We start from the raw sequence: 20573 nt of genomic DNA on the forward strand, positions 1-20573 counted from the left end.
CTCTATCTCTCTCTCTCTCTCTCTCTCTCTCACACACTCACATACACACACACACACACACACACACACACACACACACACACACACACACACACACACACACACACACACACACACACACACACACACACACATACATACATACATACATACATCTTCCTGTTTACACAGTTTTTTACGTAACAAAATTCATTGTTAACCAGACTTACTTACACGCCTATGTTGTGGTCTATGTCAGATTCTCCCACAAGGTGCTCTAATATGTGTACATAATGTATACAAAACAATGAAAAATTAGCAGCCTTAATTCATTGCAGACATGGCATCCGTTTGACCAATTTTTGTCCATTAATGGCAAATTTATAATTTGCAGTGCTGCCTCCTAGAATGTATAAACATACATTATAATGTAATGTATGTAAATATATGTTTGACACACATATGCACACACTTTGGACCTCAACATTTAAAAAAATATCCTGCCTACAGCCTTGTGTGTATGTGTATTATGTTTATGTGGAAGTACTGAATGAAAGGACAGAATTGTAGTAATTGACATGTAAGTTGTGTAAGCACTAGTACATACTTCATGTGTGTATACTTAAAGTTAATACATATGAATCAAGAAACCATACTGCAAAAAATTAACTCCTTCTTTAACAATTGCTATCACGCTTTTTGGTAAAATGGCTCGAATGATTTGACCTCTCATGGATTCATTAAGGTTTATTCCCATTTCACAAATTCATTCCACTGGGACTTTTTCCTCCCTGCTGCGTGCGTGTATTGAGCGAACAGAACACGCTCCTCAGATGGACAAATATCCCCCCAAGTCATTCATCTAATATTCATATTTTTGGGGTCGCTGTTTAGTTCAGACCAATAGGGAGAGCTGAAATGAAGTACACAACTGCATACAAAATGGAAAAAGGTGGCTTTTGGTCCAATTTTAGAGATTTAATCAATAACAATTACGCCATTGCTACAGTAAAGACAACAAGAGGCTGAAGGTAGTAAATGCCAATACAAGTTCCCACTATTCTAATACTTCATACAGCAGAATAAATTATGCCATGATAATATACACACATGCGGAACAGAAAATAATCATAATAAAAAATCAATAGCAAAGCAAAATTACAAATGCTGAAAAATCAATAAGATAGAAGTTAAAGGGTCATGTAAGTCTGAGAAACATCTTTGGGAAGAGGTATAGTAATGTGAAGTCACATAGTGCTTTAAATATCCCAACGCTGGGTCGGTGTTTGTGTCTTTTTTATTCTTATTATTAAGGAGAGCTACACACTAAAAACATCGGATATTTTCTTCATTTAAAAAAAACTGGATCCTTGAATGAGAGTTGGCACATAGTCCTGCGCCCTTATTTATGAGTTTTGTCCAAAATAAAAATAAAAAAGGAAACAACAATATGGCAGGGTATTTCCTTATAGTCCTGGGTATAAATGTGTGTGTGTGTGTGTGTGTGTGTGTGTGTGTGTGTGTGTGTGTGTGTGTGTGTGTGTGTGTGTGTGTGTGTGTGTAGGTGTAGGTGTGTGTAGGTGTAGGTGTGTGGGAGTGGGCGTGTGTGTGTGCACATCTCAGTTCATCCAACTTAATGCAAGAAGGCATCCGAAACATTACATCAGTCACCTTCAACATCAAAAGGAAAAGCTCCAAAAGAAAAAAAGACATCAGAAAAGAGTTTGTCCATGTAAACTTAAAGAAGCACTTGTGTCTAGTTCAATCCAATGGCCCTCTTTGCTATAATGTCTCCATGTGTGGGCAAAAAAAGCAGTTCTTCCTCTAATTAAACACATTCCTATTCTCCTTTTCAGTCTTTTCAGCTATACCTTGACCTGAATGGAATGCTTACTATTATCTAGGCAAAGTAAGATGTAAAATGATTCAAATGTTTGAATAAAGGCCCCACAGTTTTTACCCTTGTTTTGTTTCACCATTCAACAGAGTTTTGACATAAATAGCCAACCGACACCTTTTTGTCATACATGTGACCTCACAGTGTGACAGATTCAATGTCATTTATCTGGCTCAGAATTCCCAAAGAATGCTACTCTGACAGTACACTTGGCGTAAACTGGAATATGGTACTTTAGGTGTGCTGTTTGTATAGCCATGGTAATGTGACAACAGCAATGTAAACGGAATTGTGAGCAATCTTTTTAGCAAAAGAGGTTTCAGTACCCAAATATGATCCTGAATCCTAAACGATGCAAACGCCTTTATTGTTCCTCTATTGGAGGAGTAAGGGCATGTCAAAGTGTCTCCCCTCCAGAGTACCTTGTGGAAGGTCATGGAATGGCTGGTTGAGGATGTAAGTCACTGAATCGATGTATGAAACAATTACTTAAAGGCCTAGGTGCCAGAATGATAATTCTCACATTATAAAATTTGGAATGGTTATTCTTTTTAACATCATATCGAACATCATTTACATTAGGAATGTCGTATGAAAGAAAACGTTAGCCTTTAAAAAGTTAACCTTTTTAGCGTTTCAAAGTTAACATTTGTCACATTTTTATGCTCAAGTATGATTTGATGCTTTGGAAACACTTTTGGAATGTTTGATCTCTCAATCTCATTACACAAAGCAACACGACCCTTTCCTCAGCTCTACTCAAATCAGCTCCAAATCAAATCTGTCTCAGCAGATGCCTTCCATGTGTAGGGCTCGACACGTCAGGAAATGTCAGACTCATGCTTGGCCTTCTTGACTGATATTCTGTTGTTCTTTCAAAACACACAGCATTCTTCATAATACATCTAATGAATTCTTCTCTGTATGTGGCCCATACATGGGAGAAAGGGCGGAAGAGGATTGGTGGGGCGTGGGGTGTACCAATGCCCATTCATTCCCAGGGGGACTCCTCTGAGCATGGCATCCCACAGAGTATAGGAGTTCTTTCGGAATGTCAGGCTTAAGATTAAAAGGAGAAGGTCAAATCTCTCTCTCTCTTTCTTTCTTTCTTTCTTTCTTTCTTTCTTTCTTTCTTTCTTTCTCTCTCTCTCACACACACACACAAACACACAAACACACACACACACACACACACACATTATAGAGAGGCAAGCAATCATATTTCCAATCTGTTTTCATTCCTGTCAGTATTATACAAAACAAAAATACCTAGCAAAGGAGAAAACCAAACTACAAAAAAAAGGAGAAAAAAAACAATTACAATAATTATAATCATAAACAGTAAGACCAACCACAATTGTAATAACAAATAGAATAATGACAGCGGCATTTTTTTTTTTCATTCGATCGTTCGTTTGAAAAAAGTACTATAAACAACGTGGTCGAAAATAGTGTGGAATGGAGTCGGGGGCTACAGTTGTCTGCGCGTGCTAACATTGGCTGGCGACAGGCAGGGATTTCAGACGTCGTTCTCGTCACAATAAGTCTCTCATTTGTTTTCCCTGCCGGCCCTCGGAGGCCCTGAGTGGGTCCCTTTGTGCTGGAGGAGAAAAGAGGGGATCAGAGGCTCACAGGGGAGAGGCGGCGGCCACGGCAGTCGGCTGCGACGCCGCTGGTTAGCGCATCTCAGTCTGGAGTGGCTTCGGCACTCTCGCTGGCAGTAGCCACGTCAGCCCCGTTGCAGAGTCTGGCCCGGGGCCTGTTTGCGCTCGCTCGCTCACTCACTCTCTTCCTCTGGTGCTGGATACGTGCACACACAGTGTGCGAGCAAAAACAAACAAAAAACTAAAAACTGGTGGCTGCTGGTGAGAGGTGGAAGGGGAGGTGGTGCGGCAAGGCGAGAGAGTGTGTGTGTGAGGGACCGTTGGGGGGAGGTCAGAGGTCCAGGACAGGAGAGGCCAGAGGGGGGCCTCAGTAAGCCTGCCCCGTCTCCACCTGTAGGAGTCCCAGCACAGCAGAGTGCTCCCCGAGCTTCATCCTCCTCTGTGTGGACAAGCTCACGTTCTTGGCCAGGTAGTCCACTGCGGCTGTAGGATTAAAAACACAAACAGCCATCCATTAATAAACGTGTGCTTGCAGTCGTAGACGCTCTGTGTCTTAAACAGTGATTTTAGCCTGTATTGTCATGGCTTCACGTCTTTAGGCATCCCATAATTGTATGGATGCACCCAAAACATAACAAAGGCATGTTAATTTAAAAAAAATAAAAAAACTTTTACGCTTCTATGTATACCATAACGGGGAACTGTAAGATGAGAACACGGCACAGCCCCACAAGTTCTGATATAATCACAGATAATCTACGTACAATCTCACCTTTACTTATGGTTGGAAACTTTTCTTGTTTATCTACTTCAGGCATATGTTTTTGTGTGTGTGTGTGTGTGTGTGTTTGTGTGTGAGAGAGAGATTGGGGTGTGAAAGTGGAAGAGGTTGGGGGGTGACGGGGGCGAGAGAGAGACCCTTCCAGCCCAATGCGTGGAGCTCTGGCTGTTCCACACAACAGGGTGTGACTAACGCAGCACCTGAGGGCAGGGCTCCTGATTGGCTGGGTCTGCAGCCGGGACTCACTGGCAGATCTTTATCAGGAGCACGTGTCGGCTCCGACCCGCGGGCGGGGATGGGTTCAAAGGTCAACCCCCCGCACCCACATACACACACACACCACACCAGAGGAAGTATTGATCTGGCTCACACCTCACAAGGTTTCAATTTATCAGCACAAGCTAAAGACACTGGGTGCACTTGATTGGGGAGAGGTGCATGGGCCACGGGGTCGGGAGGACAAACCAAGGACAGGGTGGAAGTGGGGAAGGCACTGGGGGGAGAGGAAGAGGAAGCTCCTTTTGACCCTTTGAATCATTTCCCCTTTTGAAGAAGGGAAAGAGAGGGCAAGAGAGGGATAAAAGTGCCCTGGCTCTGCTCATCATCATACCCAAAGTCAGATCCAAAATGATTAAATTAGAATCAAATTAATAAAAGGTTTGGCAGGGCTAGCTGTTTGAGACCTTCAGGTGATTATTGCGCATGGATGCCTCATTGGAATCAAGAACGCTGAGATGGAATGGAATGTCTAATACCAGAACTCTGGAGCCAGGCAGAACCTTAGGGCTCAGTGGCCTGCGCAGATCAAAAAGACGGGGGCGCTGCCGCTGTTCTTCAGATTGTGTTGTCTGAATGTGTGTCTGTGTGCGTGTGTGAGTGTGAGAGAGAGAGAGAGAGGAAGAAAGAGAGAGAGAGAGAGAGAGAGAGAGAGAGTGAGTGTGAGAGAGAGAGAGAGAGAGAGAGAGAGAGAGAGAGAGAGAGAGAGAAAGACATGGCTGTGGCTTCCTGACATGGTAAACATCCAGTCCAAAATGTCAAAGCGTGTCTCAGCCAGACAAACAATCTCAAACAGTGGCATTTATAATGAATAGGTCCAAACATCAGCTTCTGGGTGTGACATTAGCCATGTTGGCATCAGGGCCTGGCTGGCTGTCTCTCTGCTGTGCCTTTGAATCTCAGATCAGTCTGCTCTGCTGCACCTCTGATAGCCCTCTTCCAGGGCTGAGGTGATTTGAACCCTTTCATCCTCATCCTCCTTTGTGATAATTAGATGAAGGTGCTGGTGAGGGGTGAGGTGAGGCAGCAGTGGCGGCGGCACCTGCGGACCGTGCCAACACGCCTGTCAAAGTGACAGTAAGCGGCGTGTGTTAGCATGAAGAGGAACCGGGGAAGGGGGAGAGAGAGAGAGAGAGAGAGAGAGAAGGAGAGAGAGAAAAAGGGAGCTGTCAGGAGCCGCCGCCGCGCTGCCTGGGAGCCGCATACCTGTGGGAGGGCCAACTGTCCTCTCCAGAGCGCAGACGTCCGCCCTGACAGCTGGCTGAGAGCGTAATCATGCGGCGGCTTTAACTCAGGCTCTCAGCGCTCTCTCTCTCTCTCTCTCTCTCTCTCTCTCTCTCTCTCTCTCTCTCTCACACCCAGAGCAAGCCTTTCCTCCTGTCACCTGGGTTTACACCTTTAAATCCCAACTCAAGCAGACACGCTCAGCGCTTTGTCTTATGCCCAGGAAAGAGAGAGAGAGAGAGAGAAAGAGACAGACGAGAGAGAGAGAGACCCCCAGCACTAAACACCACTGGCTATCTCTCTCTCTCACTCTCTCTCTATCTATCTCTTTTGCTGCTTCTTTCTCTGTCTCTATCTCTCTCTCAAAAACACACACTGACATTTGTAAATGGCCTGTGCCTTAAGCTGTCACGTATGCCCTGCATTTGAATAGAAGAGCAAACAGGTACTCTAAGTGATGTTAAGCCCATCTCCACAGGCAAGGTGACGTGCGTGAGCAGAGGGTGTGGCAGTGTGATTGACATGTACTGCACTGTGAGAACTGGGCGTGTGCTCACACAAACACAAAAATTCAAACTAAAAAAAAGAAAACAGCCAAAAACTCTCCTAATACACATCTCTGACAGTACCTGGTACCTAATCACACACACACACACACACACACACACACACACACACACACACACACACACACACACACACACACACACACACACAAACGCCTCCACACACACACACGCACAAAACCCATATACATCAAGCCAGTGTAATACTCACTTTGCCCATACTGGCTGTACTGGTAGCCGGCGGTGACGGGGTCCACACTGTAGCTGCTGGTGCTGTAGGTGGGGGGGCAGTAGGACTGGGAGGACTGCAGGCTGTCCACGGTCTTGATGGAGTCGGAGCGCTGGCTACAGCTGCCCGAGATGGGGTTGGAGGACTCCAGGCTCCCGTGCAGGGGAGAGATGGAGAAGTCGTGCTGGGACTGAGGGGCCACACCGCTGGGGTTGCTCAAGATGCTCATGACCTGAGGGAGAGAGAGAGAGAGAGAGAGAGAGAGGTGGCACAGAACATTAGAGAAGAGAAAAAGACTCGAGAAAACACAAAACAATATGTACCCCCATCAACTGCAATGAGTGCCCTTTACAGAATGTCTTTTTCCAGAGAAGAAGAGCTGGAATCAGAATGACAGCCCGACCTTCCCGATGACAGTTCTTCTCTCTCTAACCAACCAGCCTTTTTATATAGTCATCAAAGCTGCTGTTACCTAACGTTAGCCGATACTTGTGTTCTCTGGGATTTGACCCAATGAGCTCTAGTGTTGGCAGCATCACTCTCGGCTGAACTCCAGAGGAGGTCTAAGCCCTCAACCTTGACACATAAGTGCAGTCCCATGTCGCACGGCCATCTTTAGACTCTGTCCCAGGGGTCCAAGCTTTTGCCAAACAAAGTCAGGCCTATCTTCAGAGGTCTCCGGAGGCAGTGGGGAGGGGGTTAGACAGGGGAAGGGAGGGTTTTCGGGATAAGGGAGAGGGGGGTGGGGGGGGGGGTAGCTGTGCTGTGTGTGGTGCCAGGAACTTGTGTCCTCCGGCTCTGTACATAACAAGCTCTTAGGGAGAGTTTAATCGCAGGCCCCCAGCCATCCCAGTGCTACCGGCCTCATGAATGATTAAAACAGGGACTAAATAATACAGGCGTCAGCATCAGACGCCCCGAGAGATCAGATCAGACACAGCGAGATGTCTCTCTGTCACTCCGCTGATCCTTGTTGTTTTTTTTACATGCCTCAACACCCAACTGAGCAATTAATGTAAATGTAGTTCTTATTCAAGACTTCAGTGTCTGGCCAGGGTTTTTTTTTCTTTCTAAAGAGAGGTGTGTTATAGTGGAGATTAAGTTCCCCCAACCGTTTTATTTGATAATAGCGTGAGAAATGTATGCCATGTAAAATATACACTTAAATCTAAAGATAACCACACAATTACTATTAAAATATATAATTGAGGTACCAAAAACAAACCACAGCTCTGTGCTACATACATCAAATTGCCTTTTACAAGTCAGTTTAAAGCATACCGCTAACAACTGAGAGGCAGATGTTTTGTGTATGTACGTACATCTGCCCCTCAGTCATGTGAAGAAGACCTCCATTAAGCTGAAAGGGCCTCCCCGTGTGAGAGCAGGGGTAAAACACAGTGCGGGTTGGGGCAGGGGCCCGACCGCAGGGGGGAGAGAAAAGGGGTCAAGTGAAGCTGGTGGGAGGGCGGCTGAAGAATGGAGATGCCGCGGAGCGACCAAGCGGCCCTGTCTGCCACATGCTGCCCGTCCGCCGACAGCCCCAAAGCATCCGCGCCAACATCAGGTTCACGTTGTGTCTCGCTACGCCCCGCTGCCCTTTGGCCGCCGCAGCGCCCCGACTGCTAAACCAATTAGCCTGTCAGGGAGCGCCTGGTCCGAGGGCTGGAATCAACCCCACATGCAAGGGCTGTTCCCACAAGTAGATAACTACCTCCACGCTTAAAAACAGCACCAACATTGACTGACAATAACGCCAAAACCCGACTTTCAGAAATAAATGGAATACGTCACATTTTGTTTATGGAGACAACCATTTCAATTTGTACTCATTTAAAAGCACTAGATGCAAATATAACTGAATTTAGCTTCATCTCATTCATCTGCCAAAAATCTGCAGCACTTGAGACGCATTAGGCAGGAGGAACATAAAAAAGGCCATCTGAGTTGCCCCATACGTTCATTCCATAAGCTTGGGGGAACCCCCCCCCCATCTGAGTGGCTACGTTCATTGGGAGCGCGTGTGATGCCTGACCGCATCCAGGCCAGGCCAGTCCCATTCCCTGTCACACACTTCCTCTGATTAAGGTGGGAGAGGGAGGAAAAGGGACAGAGCACACAAGCGTTCCTTGTGTGGCGGCTGCTTGCTGGTGTATGACGCTGGACACGGGGCGGTGGGTTTGCCGAGGCCCAATGCCTGCCTGCGATGCCTGCCTGCCTGCCCGCTCGTCAGGGGGGCTCAGAGGAGGCAGCTGGAGGGAAGGCAGATTTAACAGGCAGTTAATTGAGCCTTGATTATATTCAGCGCATCTCTTTTTTCTCCTCTCTCTCTCTCTCTCTCTCTCTCTCTCTCTCTCTCTCTCTCTGTCTCCCTCTGTCTTTCTCTCTACATCGTCTGGCTGTTAAATTAAACGCCCACAATAGGACCTGTGCTAAATCTAGCAATTATGAAGTGGCTGCAGTATCTATGCATGCAGTTCTTTCATGGCCGTGGTCTCTTTTTTAACAGAAAGTGTAGTATTAGTTTAAAAATGTATCCTGCCAAGGATCATGATCTATGAGCGTTTTCTTGTAAGCGTTTCGTTGTCTTTTTTTGTAAATGAGCCGGATTGAGAGGTGACACTCATTTTTTGCGACGCAGGACATAGCAAAGTCCACAAAGTGCATGTAATCCTCTTTACTCACATAAGTGACATTCTTCCATAATACAAGATCATTTTAATATTGACACAAGTAATAACGTAAAGCTTTTTAGTCCTCACGACGCACCTCCAAGGGAGTTCAGCATCTCACCAGGAGCATGGTTCCCAATCTGATGAGGGGAGCGCTAACACAAGGGGCTTGGCGACAGGGAGCGAGGGAGCGAGGTGAGAGAGTGCTGGGTTCCTGACACCTCCATTCAGGCTGCCGGTTAAGCGGCCTGTAGCCTCAACTAAGCCTTTATTGTGCTGAAAGCAGAATTATTCAAATCTTCAAATTTAGCATAACCTTATTGACATCAATTAAAGTGGGCGAATTGAAAATATTCCGGCACAGCGAGAGGTAGAGCTTGGGTGCCTTTATCTGCGGGGAAGCACGTGGTGGGATATTGTCAGCTCAATCCAATCACCGGCGAGCCCCCAGCTACACGCAGGGACCTTCTTCTGCACGCCCCCACCCCCCCACCTCCACTGCCCAGCCAGACACAATTAGCCCTTTCAATGGCCCTCAACGCAAACAGCACAATGACCCTCGACAACACTAACAGCACGATGACCCTCAATGCAAACAGCTTAGCTTGACACCAACACCGCCAGCCGCCCCCACCCTTGAACACACACACATACGCACACACACACACACACACACACTGAAGAGGACTGACAGGGCGGGAAATGTATAGAAACCAGGAGCGTGAAGATTGAAACGTCTGGTCCTAATTTAATAACAGTGTAATTCAGTTTTAAGTCTCCTTAGTTTATTCAGCTTTCCTGGTCGACATTAGTGGAGGATACTGAACCCAAAACATAAGTGATGGTGACTCTCAACGTTCACACGTTGTCCCTAACCCACATAACAACTTGCGTTCTGCTTGGAGACGAAGTGAAGCCAAAACAGGAAACAGAGTGTCAGTAAATAAAGTTAGCGGTAATGTGCCCTAAAGCAAACGACACACAACCAACTTAAGACGCGGGAGACGGCTCTCAACCTTGTCTCTGCCAGGAGTAGTAATCTATTATTTCCTGCCGCACTGCCTGCACTAAGACAAAATCGATATTCCTTCCACATGTGTAACCTTTTTGGATCAGATATGAGTGGCGGGGGAAAGCCTATCACGCCGGCTGCCGATCAACATCCCCAGGCAGCGGTGTGCTGGTGTGCTGGAGCTGAGAGACCGCAGGAGGACAAACGGCTCTGACACGGCTTCACAAACACCCCCTGGACCAGAACACACTTAACTTTCTCTGGCCCCTTTCAAAGTGCCTCTCTCTCTCACTCTCTCTAACAGCTATCCCACTCCCCCCTCACACACACACTTACACACTCTCCCCCCTTCCTCTCTCTCTCAGACATCCTCTCAGTAGCTCAATTTTCATTTGTTGTGAGTGTGTGTGTGAGAGCGGCCTGGGTAGATAATGCGAGCCAGGATCCAGTTTAAAGGACATGGCTCCAGGCGTTCCCTTCCCTCTCTCCTTCTCTTTTCCTTTTGCAGATAGATTACTTTATAAATAATAATAAAAAGTAATTAATTCTTCCAACTTCAGAGATGTGTAGCCTACGGCATTCTGAATGTAGAACTGTAAATTGATACAATGTGCATCCTTTTAGATAAATAAACAGAGCACTTGCAATACAAAAAAGGCGCCTTTCATACAATCCTAATTTCCCTAACTGTCAAATTATATTTTTTGTCTGCATAAATGTTTGACGTGACTCCGCTCTTTGTTGGAATTCTTTGCTTTTTTTCCCCGAAACATAACTCTGTTCTTTCTCAACTTGAACAGAGCTGAAATGTTATGTGACTGCAATGACAATGATTTAATAGTTCCTTCTCAGTAACTGGGGGAAAATGGGGAACTAATTTCACAGAACTGGAACTAAAGCTTCACATGAGGGGAAGCCTAATGATGCTACACTTTAGTCAAAATATGATATTTTAGGAGAGGATTTGGATTTTCTCCTTTACATCAATGCCACATCATGCAATGTCAGTTTATGCCTCGACAAATACAGAATAGTTTCCTTTTGCAAATAACACATTTACATATTGCTTAGGGTTCCTCTGCAGAGATGGCTCTTTTGAGTTGACGTGAAGCCCGTGATACTTTCAGTGAGCAAAATAAACACCCATCTTCATTCTCAGACCTGAGTCCCTCGCCCTCATTCATCCAGGCTGGACCCCTGCTGAGATTTAGAGGACACTGGCAGTCATGATAATACAGGGGCAGAGAGGGGGAAGAGAGAGAGAGAGAGAGAGAGAGAGAGAGAGAGAGAGAGAGAGAGAAAGAGGGAGAGAAAGGTAGAGAGGGAGGGAGAGACAGAGAAAGGGAGAGATAAAAGAGAGAGAGAGAGAAAGAAAGAGAGAGGGTCAGAGAGGGAGGGAGAGAGAGAGAGAAAAAGAGAGAAACAGAGACACTCAGGCCTCTCGGTGACACAAAGCAAATCCTCCCTGTCCACCTGCTCCCACTCCCCTCTCTGTCTCTGTCTCCCCACTCAGCTTATACTGGTACGGATACTCACTGCTGAGAGAGAGAGAGAGAGAGAGAGAAAGAGAGAGAGGGAGAGCATCACACAGATAGAGAGGGAGAAAGAGGAGATGAGTGGGATGGTATGATGAGGGGGAGGGGGGGGGGGTCATGGGATTGAGTGGGCCTGGGGGCCAGCCTGCCTGCAGAGCAGATAGGACACCCCTCTGTTCGCTTCCCAGCTTCAGTACCCCCTCCTAAACACACACACACACATACACACACACAAGCATGCACACACTCCCCACTTAATCTGCCCGAGACTGGATTAGCCTCCATGTCAAAGACTGCCTCTCGTTTCGCTACCATCACACACCCCTAAAGAGTTTGGATGCCTTAAACCGTCAGTAAAGGTCACCTGGAAAACTATCTGGTGCAAATGTCACAAGGTTATCCGACTGGCACGGAGTGATAGCTCTCGCTCGAGCCGATCATCATACGAGATAAACCAGAGACTTCACCATTGTTTGTATGTGATTTTCTCTCTCCCCTGAAGGTGGAATGAGATCTACATAGCTAAATAAATGCCAGCGAGAGAGAATAAAATATATATATAACACTTTTCCAGAAAATATATCGGATTTGGGGATTAAATCACATAACAATATGGCTGACTGACTGACAGGCACATGGAAATAACTCAGTGAGACGCACAACAATGTTGATTTTCGGTCGATTTTCTGATGCAATGCTATCGTAATTAAGGGAACAGATAATGACATTCTCCTGCAAGCAGATGCATTTTTGTGAGAGACAGTAATCCTGCAGAAAATCCTGCCTCCCCCGTCTACCCCCAAAAAAATGTACAAAATAACAGTGTCAAGAGGAAGGATTGTGTGCAAACAAACAAAAACAAAAATGTGTTTATCTTGTGACATGTAAGGCAGAAACCTAGTCTATTCCAGAATATCTGATGCAATTACGCTCCAATTTATGTAACTGATAATGACATCATTTATCAAGCTGAGACTGCTCCAGAGTTGACGTGTATCAAACATAGTACTCTACCAGTCTGAGGACATTAAATGACATCTGGTAGTTTTGACGTTCAATGTCAAAATACTGACAGCCCTTAAACACCGCATCGCATTAGCGCAATCAACATCAGACACAGGGGCACAATCATCTTGACAAAATATGACAAGCGTCAGATAGCTAAAAAATGATTAGCAGCCAACGTTAAAACGTAAAATGGCATGTGCGGCTGCCAAGCTGTCAATCACGACGCGTCTCACATCATCTCTCGTGATCTCCGATCGAGGTGGGCAGTCTCGACGCAATAAGCGCACACACAAAGGGCCCTCATCTGAGAAGACAAAATGGCCATTTTGGAAATAAACGTGATTGCATAAATTCAATTAGCGGGTTTTGTCACGGGTGGAGGTTGCGGTGGGTAATTAGGAGCCCCAGCCAGCTGACAGCAGGGCCCCACCATCACCACCCCACCCCCCATCTCAGCGGTGCCGCGGCCACTTTCTCGGCTCAGCCGGTTAGCCGGTCGGTGGCCTCGGAGGCAGCCAGCAGATGACGGAGATGATTTCTTCTCCTGGCGTCGTGTCACTGCGTTAATTGGCCGCGGCACATTAATTGAAAGTGAAAACAGCCATCCGCCAGGGAGAAAAAATGAAAAGGGACTGTGGAGGATATTGCAGGGAGGGAGAGGGGAGAGATGGAGGGAGGGAGGAGGGGATAGATGGAGGGAGGGGGGAGATGGAGGGAGGGTGGAGGGGATAGTGTGACACTGAGAAGGGTAGAGCGGTTTGTGATACGGACTCGCCGGAACGGAGGGGGGAAGGACGGAAAGGAGAGCAAGGAGGGAGGGGAAGAGAAGGGAGAGAAAGAGGAGAGTGAGGAGAGGAGAGGAGGAGCTGTGTTTAGGGAGTCTTTAATTGTTTCAAATTAGGCATGTGATTGGCAGTGACAGGAACTGGGCACTGACAAGCTGGTCGCGGATGAGAGCGATTAGCGTGCGACCAAACAAGCTGTCACTTCTCACAACGCGTTAGCTATGTGAAATATGTGGGCATATGGCTCTTTGAACCCTCAGCGGAGACCAACCTGCACATCCTCCCAAAGCCTTTCATGTGCAGATTGACAGACACACTGTGAAAAATATACACATTCAGAAACGGATGTGTATACTTGCCTGACAGAAATGACTATTTACATGCAAATAACTGTACACTGCTGTGCGATTATGAAGCAAATATCCCATTACCAATTACTGACCTTTTACCAAGAGATGTGATGTCATGCAATGAGAAATTACCATTTTTATTTGGTTATTTTCCTAGGATAAATGCAACTAGATGCATTTCAGGGCCTGGATGCGCTTCACAGCAACCAACACCTACAGCGGTTCAGCCCACAGTAGCTTGTAAACGTCCCAAAACGCTACAAGACCTCCTGCTAACCAAAGGTTAATGCTGTCTATTGGGCTGATACTGTGGAGAGTGCTTCTTTTCTGTGAGTAATGTGTCGGAGATGGCAGGGGATAGATCCAGGCAGAGGAAACAAGCCCTCCGTGCCCCCTGTGCCCTATACACTGAGCAGCACTCGCTTCTGACACTCCTCCATCGCACCGAGGCCTTCTCCACCAAATTAAACGTCTGACTTTAATGATTTCACATGAATGGATCTCCAGAAGCCTGTATCACTCAAGCCTGTATCTGGCATAATGCAAGGTGGATATGGAAAAGGCAGATAGGGGGGGGGGGGGTTGAAGGGAGACAGGGATAGAGGGGGGCAGGGGGTGGGGGAGAAGGGAGAGGGGCAGAGGGGGGTTTGTTTGCTAAAAACAGCAGGGTGCAGGCTTAGTGAGGAATGTCAGGTCAAATTGTTCTTGACAGTGTTAATATCAGCACCTCATAGCAATAATTACATGTAAATAAATAGTGAAATAGCTCTCAGCTGGAGACGGAGAGGAGCTGACTGCTGTTCCAGGCAGCCAGCTGGGGACTCCGACACGTCTTATTGAGGAGACAGGAAGAGAGAGAGAGAGAGAGAGAGAGAGAGAGAGAGAGAGAGAGAGAGAGAGGGGAGGGGAACGTTACAGAGACAGGGAGAGAGAAGAGAAAGTGACAGAGAAAAAGAGAGAAAGGGAGAGAGATGAGAAAGTGACGGAGATAACAGAATAACTGAGAAAGGAACAGAATCGGTGGCAGAGAAAGAGAGAAAGAAATGGTGGAAGAAGAGAAAGTGACAGGGTGAGAAACAAAGAAAAACTCCCATACAAGCAGAATGCACCTAACAGCATTCCCCTGGCTAGCTTTAAAAACATGCACTCTGGTGAGGGAGAGAGAGCAGAGGTTCCCGGGCCGCCGTGAATGGTGGTTGTACTTTTGCAAGGCTGGAGTATCAATCACGCCTTCACACCTGTCAGAGTGGTATCTGGAACTAAACAGAAGCACATGCTCCCGGCCCGACCTTCCCACCCGCTGGGTGGGTGGCTGGGGCAGGTTCACAACTGCCGCTGGCCTGGTGCCCCCCCCCCCCCCCCCCCCCCCCCCCCCCCCGCCTCATTCTATCTCTCACATCCACTGACCTGGCCCCCTCCCACCCCCACCAGTGCTCTTAGGGGAAGAGACGGGGTCCAGCCGGAGCAAGGATATTATCACAACAGAATACTGTACAAACTGTCTCTATGCTAATGCTAATCTTTTCAGACAACAATATGTGAAATACAAATGAAAAATGACCTTATTTCACAGGGACAGTGAAGTGTATATGGCACGATTAGAAATGACAAAAACCCAAAGCGGGCTACTTTAGTCGGAAATATGAAGAACACAAAATCCTTATGGAAAAGATCCCATGTGGAAATGTACGTATATATATTCATGACTGTTTCTGTGTGGTGATGGGCTCTGGAGATACTGTCAGCACAGAGGCCTGGTGTCTTACTACAGTACTGAGTACTGTTCTTCCCATTGGGTAGCTCACACAGTCACTGTATACATATTGGACTCAGCCAGCCCCTTCTTAAATCCTCATCTTCCAGGATTTACTGAAATTTATATTGGCTGCCTCTGCAAGATAAATGTAAATCGCATTCCCTTATATTTATTATTTATCAGGATGCAACAGCTCACTTTCTCTGCAGAAAATATCTCTTACCCGCACACAAACAGCCTTGAATTTAAATAGCATTTTTATTGTCCATTGTAGCCTTTCATCTTTGCATGAGGAATAATGTTTTTTTTCCTTGGGAGGGAGGGAGTGAGAGAGAGGAAAGAAGGAGAAAGCAAGGGAGGCAAAGGAAGAGGAAGAGAAACAGAGGAAGACAGAAAAGGTGCGGTGAAGGAATAGAGATTCATAAATCCACTACTCTGCCAAAGGGCCTCAATAAGTTACTGTAGTTATACAGGTGTACATTGTAATAGGGTGTGTGCTCTTAGAGCCCTTGAACTTATGAACTTGTTTTGACTTTGATCAGCAAATTAATATCTTCTTGTGTTGAAATTCAATGCATGCTTGGCAACATCTCAGCGTTCCAATGCTCTATAATTAAGACAGTAGTTCCTGCAACCACATGTCTGATCTGTCAGAGAAAAAATATATAATCTAACAGGATTTAACATGGAGTAGCAACTCACCACAGATATGCAGAGCCAGTTTATCTAACCATAGTGGAGTGACTTTGATGAGGGCACCATATATTTTTATACTGTCACTGTTCTTCTCCATGTCAAACATGCATTGCCACTGGCTGTGGACACTACATGCAAGTCTCCGCTATGATCTCCATTGGGGTCCATGCTGCTTTGATACTCTGTAACTACGAAGTGAAAGGTAGCATTGATATGAACGTGTGTAAACTCAGCCTCCACAAACCACCTCTAACTCACGGAAGAACAGGAGCCTTCCAACTTCAACTCAGACAGACAGACAGAGCTGCCGAAAGAAAATAAATAAATTCATGCAGGAATAAACATTCTGCCAGTGGATATGATTTAAATTCCCTGATTTTCTTGGCAGCTTCCAAGCAGGTCTCATCTTTTTTTTCTAAAGCTTCTTAATTTTTAATTCTTGCCAAATTGAAACAGCATCTGTATTTAAGACGAGTTCTAATTAACAAGTACCCCCCCCTCCTGCTCCCGGTGTATGACGGGATGTAAATATATGCATTCATCCCTTTTGATATTTGTTGACGGTGCTACATGCCAGTTGACATGGTGCCCAGCAAGAGGCTTAATACACAAGTTGAAATAACACAGGAGCCTGCGTGGCAACTCGCTCATTGACATTCAGGTGCACAATGTCTCGTCAAAAGCGCAAGGGAGGAAAAGAAGGAGAGTGAGAGCCAAACTCAATTTTTCTCTAACCCCCAGCCCCCCCACCCAACTTCACTTCACCACCCCCAGCCCCCCTCCTCCTCTGCCCCCCCCCCCCCCCTCACACACACACCCCCCTCCTTCATATATTTTCTTTTTTGGCAACCCCTGTGCAGGCTTCTTAAATATAATTCATCCAGTTTAAAGTGGCTGCTGTACTAATGGAACTGCAGAGTGAGGTTTCAGTCTCCTCCCTTATCTCTGGCAGACAGTTGTCAGGAATCACCAGCGCGGCCTGCGTTCTGCGCGCGCTGCTCGGGCAGGCAGGCCTGGGGATATGGATCAAAGGGAGCGCTGGTGAGCACTGCTCTGTCTCTGATCCCCCAGTGCTGAAACCCAGCCTAGGCGCACTCCCCTTCTCCCAACATCAAATAGCTAGCCAGAGTTCCTTCATTCCAAAGCACAAATCTTCCAACTGCAATAGAAATATATATATATATATATATATATATATATATATATATATATATATATACATACATATGTATGTATATATATATATACTGTATATATTCCTTTGTTTATGATTCATTTTTTTTTATTTTACTTCCATTGTCAGTTTATGGATTTTTTTAAAGGTTAGTCCATTTTTTTTAATTATCTTTTTTTGTGCGGGTCTACAAGTTTTGTGTCATCATTATTGGGTTTCTGCTGACCGTCTATATTATTCTTTAAAATAAGAGAGCAAGGATGAATTTCTAAAATGATTTACAGCTGTCTGTGGATTTGCGGGATATTCAATTAAGTCATATCCTCCACACTTTAAAAATAAACATGGTTTTAAATTACAGACTGCGTGTCTTTATAAAAATAAAAATAAGATGTGTTAAATAATGTTAGGATAGTATTTCACCTGCCATATGCTTTGCCTTCTAAGTTACTGTAATTACACTGCAAATTTAACAAATCATTCAAAAATGCTTTTAATATTCAAAATGAAAATGACTACTATTCTTTGGCTCCCATTTTATGTCAGTGTTAATTTTCGATTCAGGGTTGACTAAGAAGAAATTATGAATTATGAAATAATGAAATAATGAAATTCTTAAATAATAATCATGGGAAAACAGAATTATGGGACTGTCAGAATAAATTGGTGTAAAAGAGCAAATAAAAACAATAAGAATCCAACACTGAATACTTGAAATAACACTGACTCCAGGATTGAGATGATATACTGCTAATGGGCATCACCTGCCTCTTACACAAACTAGCCCACAAGTCCCTCTGCTGCTGACAGCTGTCAAAACTGGCAACCCTGGAGGCTCTTAAGATTGTCATTTGGGAGAATGACTCAATGTGAATTTCCCAACATTCATTCCACTCCAAATCCAAACAAATAATCAACTGTACTTAAAAAAAAAAGAAAAAAGGAAAAGAAAAAAAATGAAGACACAGCCAACCACCAATTGTCAGAGAGACTGGCTATATCCAACACTCTGAGACAGGGAAAAGAGACGTATTCAAGGCTGCAGAAATCTGTCCATACCTCCGTCTCGGGCCAAGAGGGGGTTTAATAGGGATTAGGTCTGGCACAGCCTCATTTTCATCAGAGCACAGAAACAAATGACAAGCCACAATAACAATAATGTGTTTTCCAGAGAAACAAAATGAGAACATGGTCCAGGGCCTTGGCAGAGGCTGGGGAATGCTAGCGGAGAGCAAGCACCTGTTGATGCTTAGAACCCAGTGTGCTTCTGTTACAGACTGGCCCAATGCCACCAGAACTTTCTTAGCGAAAACTGAATATGTGTTTAGCCATATTAACCAGTGACATAGTGGGAAGACAGTTTATCATAGCAGCAGGTGTGACACATTTTCACACCTGTATATATGTGTGTGTGTCTGTGATTACAGCATTTACTATTCTGAATGTGTGAAATCTGCCGAGGTTGTTTATTTGTCATTTTGCATAAATTCATACTATTACTATATTTTTTAAAAATGTGTAATTTTAAGACTTTTTATTAAGTTGCTTGTTGACACATGACAGAGTTATGTGAAGGAATACAAATGCTCATGCAGGCTGGCCCTGCTGTGTGTTACATCATGTCAACCTATTTTATATATATTTTTTCTAACCAGTTGCAGTAAATTCAGCAGGTAAATTATTTCTCCTTTCCAAGAGAATGTAAAGTAGTTCTGAGAAGAGAAGCACCTTTGGGCGATGGTGTTATAGAGAGAACGCTCTCTCGGTGTTGGTTTCCCCTTGGTCCTCAGACATTCATCAACCATTAATGTAACTGTGGCAGATGACCAAGCCTCTGTTATGTCTGTACATTCCAAGCATGCATATACAGTACTCTGCTGCATACATTGTATTTTCCCAAGCCCTGCATGGACCTCAAGCTTTGAGCTCACAGGCGTTTTCATCAAAATTCATACTTGAAAAGTGCTTTCTGTCTCACACAAACAAAATAAGAAAATAAAAAAAAAAATCCAATCAAGAGGCAAAACAAGAAAAAAAATGTATCAGAGAATATTTCATTAAGAGTGAAATATGTGAGCAGCACAACAACCCCCACCCCCCCCCCCCCAAAAAAAAATCTAGATGTCATAAGTGACTGTAGCAGATGTCATATGCCTGGCCTACAGCACAAAGGAATGGGGATGTTTTTGTGCAGCGAGGCACATGCTGGGGTACGGGGCACACTGAGGCACAGTGTGGCGTTGGCCTGAACTCTGATACTCCTGTCAAAGAGGACATTAATTTTTCCCACAATAAGGGTCTGATGGAATTGCCACATGCGGCATGTGGACGGGTGGGGGAGGAGGGGGCTGTTGAAGGGGGAAAGAGTGGAGGGTTAGAGTAGCCTTCGGAAAGGGGAGGAGAGGACATGATGGGGTTGAAGGCACTGATAATATACCTATGGGGGCCTGTTCATTTACACTGATGGAATGCCTGCATCCAATACCCCCATTCACACTATATACACCGGTGCAAAAAAAAAATGGTGCAACTGAATGACACCTGCTCAATATTTCTCGCAGCACTACACTCAAACTGAGGCTCAAAATAAACAAAACAAAACAGAATAAAATAAAAACTAAGAAAAAAAACAACACTTTATTGCTGTAGGTAATTCTACTCTCCTTCCTGCTTCTAAATATATAACGTAGATTCAATAAATTTATGAGCAACTAAACAATTTTTTTTTAAACTTAGTTAAGACATGCTTTGATTAAAATTGTTTGCAAAAAGACCACTGTCAGACAAAATCTTTTTTCTTTTTTAAATCTTATATTTAAATTTGAAAATAATAAAATGTATTTCTTAATAGAAAAATCCTCACATATAATGCTGCATGTGGTTTGAATGTGGGTACAATAATCCTTAATGTAAAACAGGGGAGGACTGCTATTTTATCTTTTTTTTCTCTTTCTCTCTGCCTCTCTACACCCTTCTCTCTCTCTCGCTCTCTCTCTCTCTCTCTCTCTCTTAAATAGAGAGCGAGAAGG

At 45.0% G+C, this 20573-nt stretch overlaps 1 protein-coding gene across 4 annotated transcripts in view; it reads right to left on the minus strand.

The window, feature by feature from the left end:
* Positions 1 to 1526: 1526 nt before the first annotated feature.
* The window catches only part of pax7b (paired box 7b), a 52950-nt gene continuing 33903 nt past the window's right edge, over positions 1527 to 20573 (minus strand). For all 4 annotated transcript variants that reach the window (XM_031566702.2, XM_012820839.3, XM_031566701.1 and 1 more), the window contains exons 8-9: positions 6539 to 6788; positions 1527 to 3963 (exon numbers count right to left, since the gene is read on the minus strand). In XM_031566702.2, the coding sequence (XP_031422562.1) occupies positions 3848 to 3963; positions 6539 to 6788 (366 nt within the window). In that variant the 3' untranslated portion in view covers positions 1527 to 3847. The remainder of the gene's footprint in view (positions 3964 to 6538; positions 6789 to 20573) is intronic.

Source organism: Clupea harengus, chromosome 4 (genome assembly GCF_900700415.2).
Source record: "Clupea harengus chromosome 4, Ch_v2.0.2, whole genome shotgun sequence".
Lineage (NCBI taxonomy): Eukaryota > Metazoa > Chordata > Actinopteri > Clupeiformes > Clupeidae > Clupea > Clupea harengus.